Source organism: Pseudorasbora parva, chromosome 18 (assembly GCF_024679245.1).
Source record: "Pseudorasbora parva isolate DD20220531a chromosome 18, ASM2467924v1, whole genome shotgun sequence".
Taxonomy (NCBI): Eukaryota; Metazoa; Chordata; class Actinopteri; order Cypriniformes; family Gobionidae; genus Pseudorasbora; species Pseudorasbora parva.
In genome coordinates, this window is record NC_090189.1 from 9,083,364 (window position 1) to 9,104,312 (window position 20,949).

The window sequence follows — 20,949 nt, forward strand, 5'->3', positions numbered from 1 at the left end:
AAATACTTAAATAAAATCAGAGGTAGGCCTCAACTCAAAAGGAAATCTGAATTACATTTGCAAGGTAAGATCTGAGGTCAAATCTGAGGCTTCTATTATATGTTAAGCAAACTGAGGTTAATATCTGTCATAAATTTTGTTAAAGATATCTTTTAAGGTAAACACTCTTTTAAGGTATGCCTATAGTAGGCTTCAGATTTAGTAAGGTAATATCTGAAGAAAATCTGAGGTATTTGTTTGAGGTAAACTGGGTTATAATGTAAGTATTGATGTCTGGAGTAAAATCTGAAATAAACTATTCAGTGAATGCTGAACATAAGTTATGGTAGGTGGAAATTCTGAGGTAAACGAAGAGGCATGCAGGTAAACACTGAGGTAAAGTCAGTGATAATCACTGTTAAAAACAAAATGTAAGGGGCACAATTTGATTTGAACAGGTAAACCCTGAGATAACATTTGTGATGTTTTTTCAGGGGATGTTTGAACCCTTCATGAAGAGCTTCTATGTGAGGTCTACAGATGCCACACACATCAAAACACTCAAGGTAAAACACACTTGTCTTCATTTCATCATTGCTTTGAGTTGCAGCGCAGTGTTTATTTACAATGTCTGTGAAACTCTCATATCTGCTTGTTTGCTGATGTTTCGTTGTTTATCTCATCTGTTTTAATTCTTTAGCTGGAGATTTTGACTAACTTGGCTAATGAAGCAAACATCTCCACCATACTGAGAGAATTCCAGGTAAAGTTTCATATATTAAATTAATTTATTTTCTCGGTAGGCCTACTTGCAAATTAAACTTCACTCTTAAGGGGGGCTGTTTTTTAAAAACCTATTCAGCTACCTACCTAGACAGCATTTTAGGCATCATAGGAATGTTCAATCAACTAACATAAACAATGAAAAAACTCCCAGATAAAAAAAAAAGCTGGTTATAGCTGGTCTTCCAGCCTAGTCATAGCTGGTTAGCAGGCTGGTTTTAGAGGGGTTTTGGCCGCTTCTTTAGATCGTCAGGCTGGTATAAGGACCAGCTAAGACCATCTGAACATCTGATCTTGACAATGCTGGAAAACCAGCTTGACTGTCTTAAGGCCAGCCAGGCATCTTAGGGTAGTGTTAGCTGTTTTGTTTTCATCAAGGAGGCTGGGAGACCAGCTTAAACCAGCTAAGACCAGCCCAACCATCCTAGGCTAGTTTTAGCAGTTGTTTTTTAATTTATTTAGGGAGGCTGGAAGACCAGCTTAAACCAGTTAAGACCAGCCAACCATCTTAGGCTACTTTTAGCTTATTTTTTCAGCAGGGAGGGTAGGAGACCAGCTTAACCATCTTAAACCAGCTACATCCAGCTTAAACCAGCTATGACCAGCCAACCAGCCAAGACAAGGTGAAGTTAAAATGAAGGGAAAAAACCTATTGAGTTAAATCCCAAGCTGAGGTTTGAGGTAAATATTGAGGTTTGAATAATTTTATGATGCCTAAAAATCTGGCTAGGCAGCTCAATAGGTTTTAAAACCGCAGAGGAATAGCATTTTTAAGCAAACGTTTGTGTGTTGCAGACATACGTGAAGAGTCAGGATAAGGCGTTTGCGGCGGCCACAATCCAGGCCATCGGCCGGTGTGCCACTAACATCTCTGAGGTGACTGACACCTGCCTCAACGGCCTGGTCCTGCTGCTGTCCAACAGAGATGGTAATCATACTCTAACCTCACTGGAGCCTTTGGCCTTTCTATTATAAGCAGCAGTGCTTCTCATTGCCCAATGGGACTGAATCTTTGAATCAGACACCTTAATTTATCTGAATCTGAATGAATTGATTCATTAAAATGAATTAAAAGACATTAAAGTATGACTATTTCCTCACCTTGTTCTAATGTGAAGCTGCAGTGCATGCACAGTAAATTATATTAAAATTTAGAATTAGTTTGATCCTTTTACTTAGTTACTCCACAAACACTGGTTATTGTTACTACAGAAAACGATCATACTATATTGACTTATTAGTTTATTTACATGTGTTTCTTGCCTTTGTAGAGACTGTTGTCGCGGAGAGTGTCGTGGTCATCAAGAAACTTCTGCAGACTCAACCATCACAGCACAGTGACATCATCAAACACATGGCCAAACTCTTCGACAACATCACTGTGAGAGACGTGCACAATATTACATCATATAAAATTACAATTAATTGATTTTCTGTGTATTTAGTATTCATTGCCTTTTTAGGTCCCAATGGCGAGGGCCAGCATCCTGTGGCTGATGGGTGAATACTGTGAGCACGTGCCTAAAATCGCACCCGACGTCCTGCGAAAGATGGCCAAGACCTTCACTAGTGAGGAGGACATTGTCAAACTGCAGATTGTCAATTTGGCTGCCAAACTCTACTTGACCAATTCCAAACAGGTGAAATCAAATCTGTGTGTGTGTGTGTGTGTGTGTGTGTGTGTGTGTGTGTGTGTGTGTGTGTGTGTGTGTGTGTGTGTTTTTTGGCTGTGCTTTATCTAACTTTCTTTCTCTCATACAGACGAAATTGCTGACTCAATACATATTGAATTTGGGCAAGTATGATCAGAACTATGACATCAGAGACCGAACACGGTTCATTCGTCAGTTGATTGTCCCAAATGAGAAGAGCGGAGCCCTGAGCAAATATGCTCGTCGGATCCTAATGGCACCTAAACCAGCTCCTGTTTTACAGTCTGCCTTTAAAGGTAGGTAACATAGAAAAACATTTTCTTTTTTTTTATTTACCTTTATTTACCAGGCAGTCTGATTGATATTAAAATCTCTTTTACAAGATGACTGGTATTACAACTCATGGGAATTTAGTGGTCATACATGTGGTCATCTATCTATCTATCTATCTATCTATCTATCTATCTATCTATCTATCTATCTATCTATCTATCTATCTATCTATCTATCTATCTATCTATCTATCTATCTATCTATCTATCTATCTATCTATCTATCTATCTGTCTGTCTGTCTGTCTGTCTGTCTGTCTGTCTGTCTGTCTGTCTGTCTGTCTGTCTGTCTGTCTGTCTGTCTGTCTGTCTGTCTGTCTGTCTGTCTGTCTGTCTGTCTGTCTGTCTGTCTGTCTGTCTGTCTGTCTGTCTGTCTGTCTGTCTGTCTGTCTGTCTGTCTGTCTGTCTGTCTATTTGTCTGTAATAAAAAAATAATAATAGTCCACCTGAAGCTGGGTAGATTTTCAGTCCTGGATAAATCATACAGAGTAATATAAATGTCAACAGTGAATATATGTTTTAATTAATTAGTAATCTAATCTTATCACCTATACAAATTATTCAGATGTAGGTCATTTTAGGTCTGGAAAAGTCATAAAAAGTTGTTTAAAAACTTTCTTGTTTTTTTGTTAGGTACTCAAATAAAATATTTTATCATCTACAAATAGCTTTTTGTTATTGCAATCTCTGTTAAAAATGTATTAAAAAAAATTAATGGAATCATGTATTAATGTAATTATGTATTACAAATAATGGGAATTCAGTGGTCATGCAATCCCTGAAACCATTCTGTGCAGATTTGAACCTATAACCTTTCAGTTTCTACCCCAGATCTGTAACCTCTAGGCCGTATCTTATCTCTAACGCATTGGTGCACTTAAAAAAAATCAGATGTCATGCTGTGATTCAAAATTACGCCACCACATCTATAAGAATTTAAGAGTTCTGCTGACATCGATTTCACCCACTTTCTCTTATTTCATCACATGATTCCATTCCAGCAGAGCTTCAGAGCTGAAACACACAACACCGTCATGGGAATTCTTTCCAGCAGGCCATGACAGCAGCTCTAACCCGTAAATATCAATACAGCACGCAGAAATACTCTGATCTGATCGTATCAAACAACACAGCTATTTTTTCCCGCCCCTGAGCTTGACTTTTTTTCTCGGGATTAGCGGTTTGAATCTGAAATCTCCCGAGTAGAATTGAATTGTTGGATTTTGTGTAATTTGATAACAGACAGTCGAATATGGGAGCACCGTCCGCCCCTCACACGCCCCCCCATTGGTTTACAACTCCTCCTGTACGTTCACGCACTTCACCTGCAATTAACCATGAGTAATTATCCTCACAAGCAGGAAAAGGGTGTTTCTCATTTGCTCCTGTAGATACATGGATGGATGCATTGATGGACGCATGGATGGATTTGGGTTTTGTGCAAAGGATGCGCTCCGTGTGATTGATGCCGGCTGTCGCTGGGGGTAATTTTTGTTGTGCTGACTATCGTTCTCGGTGCTTGGTAAAGCGTGTCCCGCTCTTAATAGGAGGTAATAAAGTTTGTAAGGGCTGATTATGCCTCTCTGTGATGAAACTCAAAGCGACATGTCTTTGTGTGTGTTTTTTTAAGTCACGTGAAGACGCAAGTTGTGACACACAGCCTGCTTTAGCTGAAAGACTCATCAATGGTCTGAACCAGTGCACTGACAATCTACTAAACTTTTGCTCCTGTTTTTTTGGCTCTCATGAGGCCACTTTTGTTTTAATACAGTGATTACATGATTGTCCCCATGGTTACTATAGATTAAAATAAATTAGTATACTGAAACATACAGCCATTAGTCTTTATTTCATTAATGCGGCATAAATTTACCCTATAACATTTGCGAGACATTTAACTGCTGCTGTCATTTTTAATATTTGTGGTTTAGATCATCTGTGCGTTGGCGTTTTTTCGCTCATGTTTATATTCTGCAGAGCCAGAGTGATTATGCGCTCATATACCTTGGTTATTATGGGACGTACCCAGCGAATTGTGAGAAGGGCACACGGGCAAATCTGAATGCCGTGGCATTTCTGCCAGTTTAATATCAATTACTCAGCAAGGCTCTTGACGTCCTGTGAGGACACTTATTGCTTTTTTGTTTATTATGACAAAGAAGTACAGTAAACTCAGAGTTGGAGTCATAACCTATAAGCTCTCTTATTAGTTATGCGCAGCAAAACTGTTATCAAACATTTTATTCCACATGTATATTGATAATATGATTCCTAAACTACACCAATCAGACATAACAGCCTGCCACCCTGACCTGTCTGTGGCTATGCAGCCCAATAAACAACAATTTGCGATGCGCTGTGTATCCTGACACCTTTCAATCAGAACCAGCATTAACTTCTTAAGCAATCTGAGCTACAGTAGCTCGTCTGTTTGATCGGACCACTCAGGCCAGCCTTCGCTCCCCACGTGCATCAATGAGCCTTGGCCATCTATGACCCTGTCTCCGGTTCACCACTGTTCCTTCCTTGGAGCACTTTTGATAGATCCTGACCACTGCACATACGGGACACCCCACAAGAGCTGCAGTTTTTGAGATGCTCTGACCCATTCGTCTAGCCAGCACAATTTGGCCCTTGTCAAACTCACTCAAATCCTCACACTTGCCCATTTTTCCTGCTTCTAACACATCAACTTTGAGGACAAAATGTTAATTTGCTGTCTAATATATCCCACCCACTAACAGGTGCCGTGATGAAGAGATAGTCAGTGTTATTCACTTCACCTGTCAGTGTCATAATGTTATGCCTGGTCTATGTATAAAGGAAGTTATATGTTTTCTTTTTTAGATTAGAATCAACTTTATTGTCTGTGCATAGTACAAGTACATTATTATAATTGATTATGATTAATTTTATTCTTTTAATTAATTACATTTAATCATTAATCATTATTATCTTAGCCTCTTTATAAAGTGAAAATAACATTAAAAATATTAGTAAAATAATATTTAGAACATATTTCCCACCTATTTAAAATTTATGTTAATAGAATATAATAATTTTTTGATTAATCTCATAATACCAGTGTTAAAAAAGCATAATTAAATGGGAACTGTCGATTTCAGTAAATGTTTATGTATCGGTTACAGTATTTATCAATCTTAAATATTGTTAATGTTAGTTAAAGTCATGAACTGCGTTGTTTTATGATGTTTCTTGGGGTGCACTTAACGTTCAAATGCTTTTTACATCCAAAATTGTAATAATTTAGAAATAAAAGGTCTAAGAAATAAAACAAATTAAAATTGACAAATGAAACAAATTAAATATTTAAAGTGTTATCATATACTTGTACATTTTATTTTTATTTTTTTCAGCCAACAAAGCAAATATTTCTTTGGGATTTAATCCTTAGATGTTTTCAGTCAATATGATACTGCACCATATTTAAAGACAACTAACATGTATTTGTCTGTTTTTCAGATCGAGATCGTTTTCAGCTTGGCACGCTCTCTCATACGCTCAATTCTCATGCCACTGGCTACCTGGAGCTTTCTGATTGGCCGGCTGTCGCTCCTGATCAATCAGTAAGAAATGTGGAGATAGTAGAAGCGGTAAGATGCCCTTTTTTAACAAATAATCTTCACAAATTGATAACAGTAGCCCCTTTCACACATACAGTCTACTGGTAAATAACCGTTAAGAGATCATGATCTTGAATAGTATATTTGTGTTTTACTGGAAAGTCATTCTGGTAATTTTTACGGTATTTACTGGGATTACTGTGTTGAAATGGGCTAATGTCTATAAAATTAGCTGCCCTCAGAGTACCGCATATTTACAGTGCCGTCATGCCACCATGTCTTAAATGATTATGACCTCATTTCCTGTTCCTGTGTGCTTGGGGTAGGTGAAAGAGGCCGGGGCACCAGCGCTTGGTAAATCCAAACATACCAAATCAAATCAGAAGTTCTACTCTGATTCTGAGGAGGAAGAGGAGGAGGAGGAGGAAGAGGGAAGCAGTAGTGAGGACAGTAGTAGCAGCAGTGAAGGTAAAACATGTGTTTGGCTTGGTTAGTGTAATAAGATGTTTTTTCCAAATCGATCCTTGTCTTAATCTGTTTGTGTGTGCATGCAGAATCAGGAAGCGAATCTAAGAGTGAGGAGAACAGCGATGATTCTAACAAGAGCAGCTCCAGCCAATCAGAGAAGAGCTCAAGTGAATCAGACTCTTACAAGAAGAAAACTCAGAAAAAACAGAAACCAGCCATCAAAGACAGGTACCAATGTTATATACATTATATAATGACAGAATTTTCATTTTTGGGTGAACTATCCCTTTAAGGTTCATGGATGTTTGCTCAAAAGACTTCCAGCACTTGATACTTGCATCACATGCTATTGCTAATTTTGAAGTCCATAAATTCATAGACAGATGGTATGTGAGATTGACTTTGGTCTTCTGACTTCTGGTGTGTTTTGCTCAAGTGTGCGCACAAGTGGATGCACAATGTACAACTTGGGTTTTATATATGTGCAGGAGGTAAATAATGTGTGTTCAGTGTGTGTCTGTTTGTGTGATTGTGTATGCTGCAGCATTAAACGTGACTAATAAAATGTGGCACCAATAATCTCACCCTCCATCTGTTCATATGCACACACACACACAACACACACACACACACACACACACACACACACACACACACACACACACACACACACGCTCTCTCTTTCACACATGCCAGGATTCAGCAATTAAGATTTTTTTTCACTGGCCGCACCACAAATAAACTATACTTTTTTTTTTTAAATACATTTTATGTGGCATAAATGTGTTTATTTTTCATTCCATTTGAAGTTTTAATTTAAAGTTGCCCTAGAATGAAAAATTGAATTAACCTTGCCATAGTTGAATAACAAGAGTTCAGTACATGGACATCACATACAGTGAGTCTCAAACACCATTGCCTCCTCCTTCATATGTAAATCTTGTTTGTGAAAAACACCACGGAAAAACAAGCGATTCTTAACATAACGCCACATGTGACGCAATCACTGGGATCATTAATATCTACGCCCCTAACATTTGCATGTCAGCCCATGTTCATTGTCAGGCGGAACTGCGCAATGCGCAGCCGTCAGGAGTTCAGCAGATAAACGAGCGTCACGCGAGGATAGCGAAAACGGCAGATCATGGAAATAAATGTTCCAGGCTGTGCAGGGGACGTGAGGACTTTTCATAGCCTTTCCACAGATAAACAATGTCAACAGTCATTGTTGATGTTTATTTACAATCGGATACCGCAACAATTTAATTCTAAGTTGTTCGTCAAAGTTGTTCGGCCCATTTCACCACAGAGAGTTTTTCTAACCTGGGGCAATATAGCAGGATTCGCTCAGCGTCTAAAACTGAAGAAAGGACCGATTCCAACCATATTCCTGCAATCAGTAAGTAGTGATATTTTTCACTTCTTGACTGTCAAACTCATTTCTGATTAAATTGAAAGTTTCTTAGTAAGACATCATTACGATAATATCCCATGTGTTGTCTAGATCCAACGCAAGATGCTAGTATTGGAAACTCCAAGTAGCGCACATAACAGTTTGTCAAATGACAAAGGTTAATATTATTTCCTGCCAGTGTTGTCATAAAACACAACAGTAGACACGTATGTCGATCCCTTTTGACGGATTGAAATCTAAATTAGCCTAAATTTCATCATTAACACATAACTCAGACGCTAACTAACGTTACGTTTACTACTACTGTTTAGTTGCTTATAGATCACTCACTCGATCCTTTAACGTCACCTTCTTCACCATCTAAGTTGAAACGATAGTCAGAACGATAGACAACTCTTCTAGTCAATTTGTTAAATAAGTATACATTTTTGAGAACTGAAGTATGATTACTTTGCAGCGAGTGAGTAGTAAACATGACACTGACTATTTTGAGTGGCTTCTACATTACTTTGTTTGGCTAAATAAATCGACTTTTAAATCAGTGCTCTACTGTCAAACTGTAACGTTACTGTAAACAACATTTACACGCTACCCAGTTCAGGTTGTGATTCAAAGTTAAGAAGCTATCATTGTTAAATCATTGTCATGAGGGATGTTATAGATGTGTTGAGCTGTCATTGAGCTGTGCAGTGAAACAGCCAATCAGAGCAGAACTCTGCATTCATATTCACAACCCTTCCAAATAAGGCAAAAACAGAGCATTACATCCTAGGGACAATTTCTAGTGTTGTATATGGACCTGTAAAACCGTATCTGGACAATTTTTGACCTTAAATAAGCCACATACCCTCTATTTAGATATCAGAGAACAATATAAAATATTGTTTCAAATCATTCTAGGGCACCTTGAAAAAGCTATAATGTAAATCATTAACAGCTATTAGGTTTATCAATGCACAAAACAATTTGTTTTCTAAAAAAACGATGCAATGCACTATTTATAGTTTTGTCATTTTCAACCCATTAGTGTGCAAAAACATTGTTTAGTTTATCACGTACAACCAAATGTTTACATTTTCAAGGCATAAGAACATGACCACACCTGACACACATGACCAGTGACTTGCTCCATCCAGTACACACATAGAGTTTGCACTGTTTGTTGATTGTTGTGATGTAATGTTCCTGTAGTTGACCCTGCTGCCTTCATTAGAGGCTATAATTAAATCTTATACACACACACACACACACACACACACACACACACACACGCACACGCACACGCACACGCACACGCACACACACGCACTCTTTGCCTTTTTTGTTTGCTGTTCTGTCATCATTGTGCGAAATTTAAGGCTCTTGCCCACATCCTCAACCACCATGAAATGCTCTCATTAACACACACACAAATACACACAACCTGATTTTAATGTTGCTGTTGAACTGTGCACACTTCAGTTAGATTGTGTGTGCGTGTGCGTGTGCGTGTGTGTGTGCGAACGGCTCACCACTTCTTGTTCTGAGCAAATGAAATCCAAAGGCCAAATTAATCTGTCTAATCATTTCACAATTAAACAGACATTGTTCCCTCTGCAACTCTCTCTCTCTCTCTCTCTCTCTCTCTCTCTCTCTCTCTCTCTCTCTCTCTCTCTCGCTCTCTCTCTCTCTCTCTCTCTCTCTCTCTCTCTCTCTCTCTCTCTCTCTCTCTCTCTCTCTCTCTCTCTCTTTCTGACTTATTAAACAATGTCCCTTTTGGTGTTTGAATACTGAAATGTTCTTAAGGAATAGTTCATTATTGAACAGGTTGTCTAATATATGACCCATCAATAAGTATTTAGGTGTTTATTGTAGATAAATATTGTATTGTATTGTGTGTAAGAAAATGTCACGGTCGGAATCAAAGAAGAAAACTGGTGCGAGGACTCAAGTGCAGAAATTATAATTTATTAATAAAATAAAACATAAACACAAAACAAAACCCACGAGGGGGAAAAACATAAACTAGAAATACATGAACCTGAAGACATACCAACACAGGGAACCGGGAGACGTAGACAGTACAACGATCCGACAAGACTGACAAACACAAGGAGCTAAAGGGAGGAAATCATGGAACACCGGTGGGGCAAATAAAACACTACTCAGGTAACAAGGGGGAGGGATCAGACAATGACAGAGCACATGCCCAAAATAACAAAAACCCACAAGACAGGACAGGCATGTGATAGAAACTAAAAAAAGGTTATTGGTGTTCTTGAGAAGTGAAGTGTGTCTCTTTTAAAAGGGATCCCTTTAAGCTTTTTTACATTTTCATCTTTAATGTTAAATGTTGCTGTTTGAGCATGAAGAAGGTCTGTAAAGTTACAAAGCTCACAGTCACATCCAAGGAAGTTCTTGTCAATATCAGTGTGCACTGTTTCTGAACTCCCTGAAGGGAGGAGCCTCCATTTCTTGAGTTGGCCAGATCGAACACATCACAATATTCCTCATTTAAATAATTCCCAACCATGTGTTACTGACAGACTGGGAAGAGAGGAGTTGCAAACAATATAAAATGTGTATTGTTATGCACTTTTTGAACATTCAAGCAGGAAAACCTATTCTAATAGACCCTAAACGTAATATCAAGACTTTATAAAAAAAATATGATTTTGCGGTTATTAATTTGGCTTGTGAACTCCAACAAATAGTTCCATTGTGTGATCTTGACAGGAAGCAAAAGAATGGGAACACTGTAAAGGATAAATCCAGATCCGGAAGTGAATCAGACTCTGAGAGTTCCTCATCAGAGAGCTCGTCTGAATCCGGATCGGAATCTGAACTGGATTCAAATTCAGACTCTGGAACAGATCAGAAGAAGAACACAAAGCCCAAACCTGTCCAGTCCAAACCGGTCACAAAGGTAAAAAAAACACAAAACCAAAACACAAGTGTGATTGTGAAGTTTTGCTGCATTTTCAATGTGTGTAACATCTGCCATCCATGTTTTAACATTAATGTTTGTGTGTATTTTCAGCAGGTTGAGAAGAAGGAAGTGTCTCTCCTTGATCTGGACGACTGTAAGTTTGTCTTTACAGCTGCCATTAAAAAAGTTAAAATAAGGCAACTTCTTAAAACATTAGCATATTTACCCTTGCTAAAATCAAAAGCAAATTAGCCCAAAACTTTAGAAACCTTAAGATCCCTTAAAATGTTGTCCAGTTAGGTAGCTCACTATTTCTATTTCTTAGAACAGAGCAGATGAATGTACAGATATATGTTGTTTTCTGTTGGTCGGTAACCTTATATGGCCAAAACCGCTACTTTTCAGAAAATGTAAAAAACACTGTATTAAAATTAACATTTTAGCGAAATCAAGCTAAAATGGATTAACAAGGTTTTTGTCCGTCGTTAGAATTGCTGCATCTGATGCTATATGTGCATCACATTGTTTTCATCAACTTTCAGGTTATAAACTTTACTGTAGCTATGCTGGCATTCAGTATTTTTCTGTCGCTTGACCAAAATCTCTTGCTTCGCAAAGGCTGTTTAAGACCGTATTTGCTATGACTCTACGGTAAATGCTAGACATGACACTCTTTTATGCTCTTCAAATACTGTATTAGTTTATATGTGGGTTAATGACATGACAGGCATATTTTGACATGGAGTGCATTATTTCCTTTTAAAATATTTTGATAAATTCTTGACATATATCACATTATTCTATTAAACCTGTTTTGTTTGAATTAATTTTTAGTATATTTAAATATACATATTATTTTATGTTTTGTTATCTTAAACCCTCAAAATGTCAGATGGTGAACAAATGAACAGACAGGGTTAGTTCACCCAAAAATGAAAATTCTTCGGAAAAATGGAGATATTTCTGTTGAAATCCGATGGCTCAGAAAGGCCTTCATTGACACCAATGTCATTTCCTCTCTCAAGACCCATAAAGGCACTAAAGACGTCGGTACAAAGCCCATCTCACTACAGTCCCTGACAAAAGTCTTGTCGCTTGTGTACAAACTGACCTAAAGTGCCGCTGAAATATATTTCTAATCAAGATTTTTTTACAAGAAATGGCTCATTTTAATCCCACCAGCTTTTGTGATAATGTTTCAGTGAAAAACTAAACTTTCAAAAAGTATTCTAATATTCACAGCTTGGTAAAGCCCATTGAGTCAATTTTTGCAAAGACATAAGTGTTGTCACCTTGTCATATGAGCTTCCCCAGTGACTAATAATGGATCAATTAGGTCTCAAGTGTGTATAAAAAGAACCCCAGTACACTATACCTTCACATCAACTGCAACTAGACCTCTGCAAACATGCCTAAGATTCACCCTGAGACTAAAGTTTTGATTATCAAGAGGCTGAAGACCAGATTCACTGCTGATGTGGCAGACACCTTCAATGTGTCTCAGCGTCAAGTACAGAGGATAAAAAAAAAGATTTGAAGAGAATGGAGACGTTTTTGACAAGCCCAGGTCAGGCAGACCTGCAAGACAACTGCTCGAGAGGACCGTTTGTTGGCTCGAAAATCCAAGGCCAGCCAATTTTCCACTGCAGCAGAGCTCCACGAGACCTGGTCACCTGAAGTCCCTGTGTCAACCAGAACAGTTTGTCGGATTCTGTCTCGAAATGGCCTCCATGGTCGAATCAGTGCCCAGAAGCCAGCACTAAACAAAAGACAATTGAAAAACCGTGTGGCATTCACCAAGGCCCACAGCCTGCTAAAAGGATGGACGCTGGAAAAGTGGCAGAAGGTGGATTTTTCAGATGAATCTTCTGTTGAATTACACCACAGTCGCCGCAAATATTGCAGGAGACCTACTGGAGCCAGAACGGATCCGAGATTCACCCAGAAAACAGTGAAGTTTGGTGGCGGAAAATGCTCTGCTCTGGGGTTACATCCAGTATGGGGGTGTGCGAGATCTGCAGGGTGGAAGGCAACATCAATAGTCTAAAATACCAAGAAATCTTAGCGACCTCTTATTCCCAACCATAAAAGAGGCCAAATTCAGCAGCAGGACGGTGCTCCATCGCATACTTCCATCTCCACATCAAAGTTCCTCAAGGCGAAGAAGATCAAGATGCTCCAGGATTGGCCAGCCCAGTCACCAGACATGAACATCATTGAGCATATGTGGGGTAGGATGAAAGAGGACGCATGGAAGACGAAACCAAAGAATATTGATGAACTCTGGGAGGCATGCAAGACTGCTTTCTTAGCTATTCCTGATGACTTCATCAATAAATTGTATGAATCCTTGTCAAACCGCATGGATGCAGTCCTTCAAGCTCATGGAAGTCATACAAGATATTAAATTTGGATCTCACAGCACCACAACTTAATTTGCTGACATATTTTTGTATTTGCAGTAAATTTGTTCAATTTCTGTATAGGCGGCAAAACTTTTGTCTTGCCAAAATTTGACCTTTCTGTCTTTATTAAATGATGAATATTTTTTCTGTGAAAATTATTTATTTCAGTGCATTAAACATCATTTGGGAGGGTTTTAGCTTTTCATATGAGCTATTTCTAACACCAATGAATTAATTAAAAGTCAGGTTAATATCAGGTATTTCTAGAAAATAGATAAGCGACAAGACTTTTGTCAGGGACTGTACAGTGGCTCTACAATCATTTTATGAAGTGAGGAAAATAGTTTTTTTGCACACAAAAAAAACAACGAAATAATGACTTATAGTGATGGGCCTATTTCAAAAACAAAGATTCGCCAATGTCACGTGATTTCAGCGGTTTGACACGCGATCGGAATCATGAATCGATACGCTGATTAATAACCGTTCGAAACTTTGTTTGCAATCTTTTAATAATTTTATTGAATAATTACACACCGTGCGTGTAATAAGCAGACTGCACACGCGTTGTGGACCTACCTATAGGCGCATATTACTAACGCGCCCTTTAAATAGCAAAAAAAGTACTGGGCTATTGACTTTAGAGGTTTTTGCTGGACAATGGCGCAGTCCATTTTAAGTTCCCTTAGCATAGTGCGCAACAATACACCTGAACACGCCTCGTTTTCAGCCCAGCATGGGCGTCAGCACGCCCATGGGCGAACAGATGGGTGCGAGTGCATTTGCTTTTTAAACAACGTGACGCTGGACGTGAAAATGATAATTGCGTCGAGCTAGCTAAAGCTAGCAAAGAACACTTTTGCATTGTGTCTGGTGCCACATTGCACCCGATGTATTATAAGGCCCCTAGTTTAAATTCTGTTGTTATATCTGCAGTCTCGCCAGCGCCGGTGACGACACCCAAGAGCTCCATCCTGTCTCCTAGTCTACTGTCTGACCTGCAGGGACTCTCAATCTCACCCACCGCATCAGCCTTACAGGTATGTGTGTGTTTGCCCTTTTTCTGATTATATGTGTTGGTGTTCAGCAGCTCTCTGAGTCTCTGACTCTCTAGTCATTGAGTTATAAGTATGAAAAGACAGCTAAAGTGTACATTTAACTGTATATTCATTCTGTTCGGGGTTTATATTGCGTTAATGTCCGACTGACTTGTCATTTCCTCTCCAGTCTTTTATTTGTGCCCCTCTAGATGTCTTGTATGTTCTTTGTTTCTTTGTCCTTTTGTGTTATAGATCGGTTTTTCATCGCCTTCCCTCTTTCTTCTCCACCAGTGTGTGTCCAGTATGTGTGTGTTGTCAGCGTATGTGATTGTTGACCTTTTGCAGTATGAAGGCTCCTTCCTCTCCCGTGAGAGTCCTGTGTCAGGGAGAGAGGGATGTCAAGAGAGCGAGAGGGAGGGAGAGATGTCACTAAGAGATGAATGAAGCATGTGTGGTCATTTCTTCTCAAATACTATCTGTGTCTTTCTCTTTTAGGATTGACACATGAACTGTAATATCCCAGCGGCCCACAGACACCTCCCGACAATAACACACACAGTCTATACGCGTGTTTATAGACCGGCACTGCTGTCATATTTCAACCAAAAGATTCTTAGTGGGATCTGGACCTTGATCTTATTGTTTGTGCTATTTTGTGTTGTTTTTTACATTTTCGTACGTTCAGACAGACATCACTAACTTTATGCATACACAGTGATGTGTATGCAATTTAATGTATTTTTTAATACATTTTAATGTATTTTTACATGCATATAAATATAGAAATAAAAATTTAATGAATATAGATAAAGTTAATAAATGCTAACGAGCGCTGGCATTTCAGATGCAATACTGCTTGCTATACTAGCATTTAAAAGTTTTAGGTTGGTAGTATTTCTTTTTACAGTTTTTGAAAGAAGTCTCTATTTAACAAGTCTACTTTTTTGACATAATACTTATATAAACTATCTTTTATTAGTATTTAAAATAACTATTTAAATAGATTTTAAAGTGCAATTTAATTCAGTGATCAAAGCTGAATTGTCAGCATCATTCCTCCAGTCTCCAGTCTCACATGATCCTTCAGAAATCATTCTAATATGCTGATTTTCTTTTTAAGAAACATTTAATGTTATTATCCATGTTAAAAACTGTATTTTCTTTTCCAAGTTAAAAAGAGTATTTATTTGAAACATTATAAGAGCATTTATTGTCTTTTGATCAATGCATCCTTGCTGAATACAAATATTTATTTCTTATAATGTCATATATAAATGTACTGACCGCCCAACTTTTGATAGTTAGTCCACTTTATTTTTTTCAGTTCTAACAAAAATAGCCACTTGTCTAAACATATTAGTAGACCTGAAGTAATTATTATGTAAAGTGGTTCAGATCAACTAGCTTGAGATTTTCAGAACTGGCTGATGGCAGAATAGCAAAAGTGCACAGGTTTCAAAATCTTAAAGACAAACTTGTCAAATAACACCGCTACGTTCTGCCCTCCTTTGTTACTGTGGCTACCTCAGATAAGCTTTGCAGATCATTCCATAAGAATGAATTGGAGATTTCCATGAAAAGTGTAATTTTCAGTAAAACATGAAGAGTTCAGGTGCAGAAGCCGCCAAATCCCACATCCGTCAACAAAATTATTATAAAGTTAATGATATTAAGCGAATGCTCTTCGGCACATAGTATACGTTCATCAAATATTTTCGCTTCCAATCCGCTACGTGTCAGCTTATTCAGAAATACCGGTTTGTTGGCAGAAACTGTTAAATGCCAATGCCTTTGACAGTAAAAGCCTCTAAGTCCACAGAAACCAATCAGATTCTACAAATCATATCATATGATTGTAAGACGAATGACGTGTGCATATGAGCCGGCTTTCAATTGCTGAGTTGCATGTCATGTTTTATCCATCGTTACAGTTGCAATGACTTTGCGACTAGCAAGTAACCACAGCTGTATTCCTTGTTCTGCTGTAAAACTCAGAAAGAAACAGAAGTGAAAGTCACTTGCATCACAGCTCCCCTTTACTGTGTGGATCAGTTTCTTCATTGTTACATTTTTAATTCTGCTTTCATCATTTGCAATGTTTCCAGTTGCATTAGTGATTTTTCAGCGGTTTGTCTTGTTGTCCAAAGTGGCGGACTTAAAAGTTTTGGCAAAAAAAAACAAAAACACACACACACATTGTAAGTGTAGCAAAAGACTAATTGGTTAAATACCAATTAATTGACTTGTGACATTTTTAAAATTATTGGCATTTTAGTAACTGACTAATAATCTTTTGATTGCCATTAAAGGGAAATTACTGAACCTAACCATATGAACCTGATAAAAAAATGCTCATTTAAAAGAAAACATTACAGACAGACTTAGAGACGCATGCCCTTAAAGAGCTTAAAATGTATTTTATATATGGAAATATTTAAGAGATAGTATAGCATTTTTTTTCTGTAAATTTGTTCTTTAGAGAAATTATGCAGTTTGGATTGTTTTAAAACCAGTTAAGACGGAATTTGAAACAAGACTAATGCCAAAATTTGGGGTTTTAAAACTATTTGAACACACAGATCCTTATTAGAATTAGAATTATAATAATATTGTGTTAAGTAAGTTTTCTATTAATTTCATTCAAACGGATTTTTAGTTCCGTGTACATCACAATTTGTGACTTTAAAGGGTTAGTTCACCCAAAAAAGGAAATTGATGTCATTAATGACTCACCCTAATGTTGTTCCACACCCGTAAGACCTCCATTCATCTTCAGAACTCAGTTTTCACTCCTCAAATAAAGATTCAAACGTTTACGAATCAGCGTATTGATTCATGATTCGGATCACCAATGTCATGTGATTTCAGCAGTTTGGCGGTTTGACACGCGATCTGAATCATGAATCAATCCGCTGATTCATAAACGTTTGAATCTTCATTTGATGTTTCAAAAACAAACCTGGAAGAGAAGACAATGCTGAATAAAGTCGTAGTTTTTGTGTTATTTTTGGACCAAAATGTATTTTCGCTGCTTCAAGAGATTCTAATGAACTAACTGATGTCACATATGGACTACTTTGATGATGTTTTTATTCCCTTTCTGGACATGGACAGTATAGTGTGCATACACTTCCATACGCTCTCAGACTAAATATAAAATATCTTAAACTGTGTTCTGAAGATGAACGGAGGTCTTACGGCTGAGGAACGACATTAGGGTGAGGAGTTAATGACATCAATTTCATTTTTGGGTGAACTAACCCTTTAAATAAGGGTTGTAAACGATTAATCTTAATTTATCGGATCAAAAATAAAAGTTTGTGTTTATATAATATATGTGTGTGTACTGTATAATTATGATGTGTATTTGAATGCACAATCATACATGTATATATTTAAGAAATATATATAGAAATATTTATATTTTATATAGAAATATAACATTGTTTTTAAATATATTCCTGCATGTGTGTGTATTTACAAATGCATAATAATTATACACAGTACTATTGTATGTAAACACAACATTTATTTTGGATGCGATTAATCACTTACTGCCCTACTTTAAATGGTATTGTATCATATATTACAATTTCTAGATAAGTTTGTTCATGGTCTCCCAATTTCCTGTGCTGTTTTCTGATATTATTAACATTCTACTTGTATTAGACAATTCTAAATGTCACTAAAAAGCACGCAAAGGTCATACTCAATTATTACTTTCAGTATACGAACATGCTGTTAAACTATGAAAACCGACAGCGCTGTTGTTGAACTATGATTACTGATAACACAAGACCCTTGATATCCCGGCATCCGAGAAAACTTTTAAACTTCCATCTGTCAGAATTCCTATTCTCCTCCTGTCCATCACTGCAGGGTTGCCCCGGCGCCCTGTATCAGCGCGTTGGGCGGGTGCTTTGATTGACAGGCTCGTCAGGACCGGGCCGCTGCGCAGCTAGAAGCTGTTAGGCACAGGTCATTAGAATACTACCCACGAGCCTCGGCGGGCAGGCTAATCAGAGCTGAAATAAAGGGTGAGATTGAGAGAAAGAGAAAGGGCTTATTTAAAGTCAATGCTATGCATAAATACATTACAGGCCGCTATAATCTTAGTCACGGTGGATAAACCTCATCTCTCTCGCTCGCACATACATGCATTCAAACGTGGTCATTTATTATGGTGTGTCACGTCACACAGCTGGTCTTTCTTAGCCGCGTGCATGCAGATGTATGAAAATATATTCATATAACTGCTGCGTGTGTGCGTGTGACTTTGGCAGGCCCGGGTACAGATGAAATAACGGTGTGTGAAATAGAGAGACACTCCGATGCATTCTGGGATGGTTAGCGGCGGTATTTAGCCGATCCGGGGTCAGTGTGCGAACTATCTGCCTCGGCTCCTCCCGTTTCTAATAACATTTTGACGTGCGGATCTGCTCTGAAATACTGTTTAAGCGCACGCCAGGGGAGCCGGCTGATAACTTTTCATTCATAATTAGCGCAGGGCGAATGGGGGCCGAACGCGGGGCGTTGGAGGGAAATTGAACTGTCAGTGTAGGGCGAGCGGGGGGCGAATGAGGGCGAGCGCGGGCTGAGCGCGGGGTGGGGGGCATTTGACCCCATCACAATCCGGGGGCCGCGTCATAATTTGTTCATTTGGTGCCCATCAGCCGGCCGGCGTTGCTGCGGTGACCCCGTTCTTCTCGGAGCACGCTCAGTGCCGTCCTCATTATGACTCAGCAGCAAGGTAGAAACGCACGTGGAGACTCCGACTCGTGCTGTCAATCACATGTGCTTCCACATTTTAGCATCGTTTGTCGTGCACAATAAGACCGTTTTGATTTGATTGTGTGTTTACAGTACACTGTTCAGTATTTTACACAGGATTTTGAGACTTTGGTTGGGTGAACCTCCGATTTTCTAGGGGGATCCAGGGACATGGTCCCATGGGATTGTTTTTTGTTTGTATATTTAAAGTTAAATGCATCAATCTGATGCACTTTGAGAGCAAAAATAAGTTCCCATGCCTTTTCAGTGACCCAAATTGTACTGAATAAAATAAAAAAGCCTTTGCATTTACATTGACCGAGAATTTAAAGACTCAATACACTAAAAACAAAAAACTTAAACTTAAAATTAAGTAAAATAAACTTTAACAGACATGAAATAAAATATTTTTAAAAAATCATCTTGTTCCAAGGCATCATCTCTCATTTTCAATAGTTTTAAATATTTACTAAAATAGCTAAAACTGAAATAAAATGAATAAAATCTAAATACAAACTATATATCTGTAAAAAATGTAACTAGTAACACAAAACAAAAATTACAATGAAACCGAAATACAAACATAAAAACGAATTCAAAATATCAACAAAAACAATAACAGCATCTCTTATGTTACTATTAAACTGACCTCTCTTTAGTTGTGAAAGTGTCTCAGTCCACATTCACTCTGGTGTTTTTAAGGAAACATTAAATATAACAAATAATAATAATAATGACATTGCAATATTTAGTTTATTTATTTAGTTTTTTGATTTTGTAGGGTAGTGCATCTGCCTATAAAATAATAAACAAATTACATTAATGGATAAATACAATAGAACAAATACAAAAAATACAATTGCTTTGCTTTTCAGGTAAATCTAACAGTATTCAGGTATAAAAACCGAATAATCAAATGTAAAATACTGCATAGTCTTCACTGTATACATTAAAATAATTAATTAATACAATTTATCTTTGTTAAAGCTACAAAATTGATTTTTCTCTTTCTCTTTGGTTGTTTAACATTGGTGACACAAACCGCTGCTGGTATATTAGGCTGCTGTCACTTTAAGACGACTGCGCGGATCAAATAGAATGATGTGCATCCGTTTACAAAGCGACTGCGTTTATGAAGAAACTCGCTGAGGTGGGCATTTTGACTTACTTTTCTCACATGTCCTTTCAAGCACAAATAGACGAGAAAGAGAACTGAATTTGGTGTTCACGTGCGGTTTGCGTGGCTGTGTGTGCATGCAAGTTCCAGTTTTCTTGCGCTTGATGTTTAAATTGACAAGACAATCACATGCATCTGATAAACTTTCACTCTATGACGGTTTAACTGCAACTAATCCACAAATTGCATACATTCTGATCGGGGAGCAGCTGGTCTGTACAGATTGTGGATCAACTACAATCCCTATATTTGACATTGCACATCTTGCGTTATCAGTGCTAAAACTATATGTTGTGCAGCCCTATTCCCAAATGAATGTTAAGCACATGCAGAGATGGAGTTTGCAATATTTACTGTAAAGCAAGCAACCCTGAGATGCTTAACACACGGTAAAGTGCATCAAAGACATCTATTTACAGCATGGTTTTGAAGTGTTAC

General features: G+C 37.9%; 1 protein-coding gene across 1 annotated transcript in view; it reads left to right on the forward strand.

Moving 5' to 3' along the window:
• Positions 1-20,949, forward strand: part of ap3b1a (adaptor related protein complex 3 subunit beta 1a) — a 71,576-nt gene that overhangs the window by 26,904 nt on the left and 23,723 nt on the right. Inside the window, exons 11-22 of the mRNA XM_067423243.1 lie at positions 474-545; positions 680-742; positions 1,558-1,690; positions 2,034-2,143; positions 2,226-2,402; positions 2,524-2,710; positions 6,229-6,359; positions 6,656-6,797; positions 6,884-7,025; positions 10,927-11,116; positions 11,231-11,273; positions 14,461-14,564. Of these exons, the coding sequence (XP_067279344.1) occupies positions 474-545; positions 680-742; positions 1,558-1,690; positions 2,034-2,143; positions 2,226-2,402; positions 2,524-2,710; positions 6,229-6,359; positions 6,656-6,797; positions 6,884-7,025; positions 10,927-11,116; positions 11,231-11,273; positions 14,461-14,564 (1,494 nt within the window). The remainder of the gene's footprint in view (positions 1-473; positions 546-679; positions 743-1,557; positions 1,691-2,033; positions 2,144-2,225; positions 2,403-2,523; positions 2,711-6,228; positions 6,360-6,655; positions 6,798-6,883; positions 7,026-10,926; positions 11,117-11,230; positions 11,274-14,460; positions 14,565-20,949) is intronic.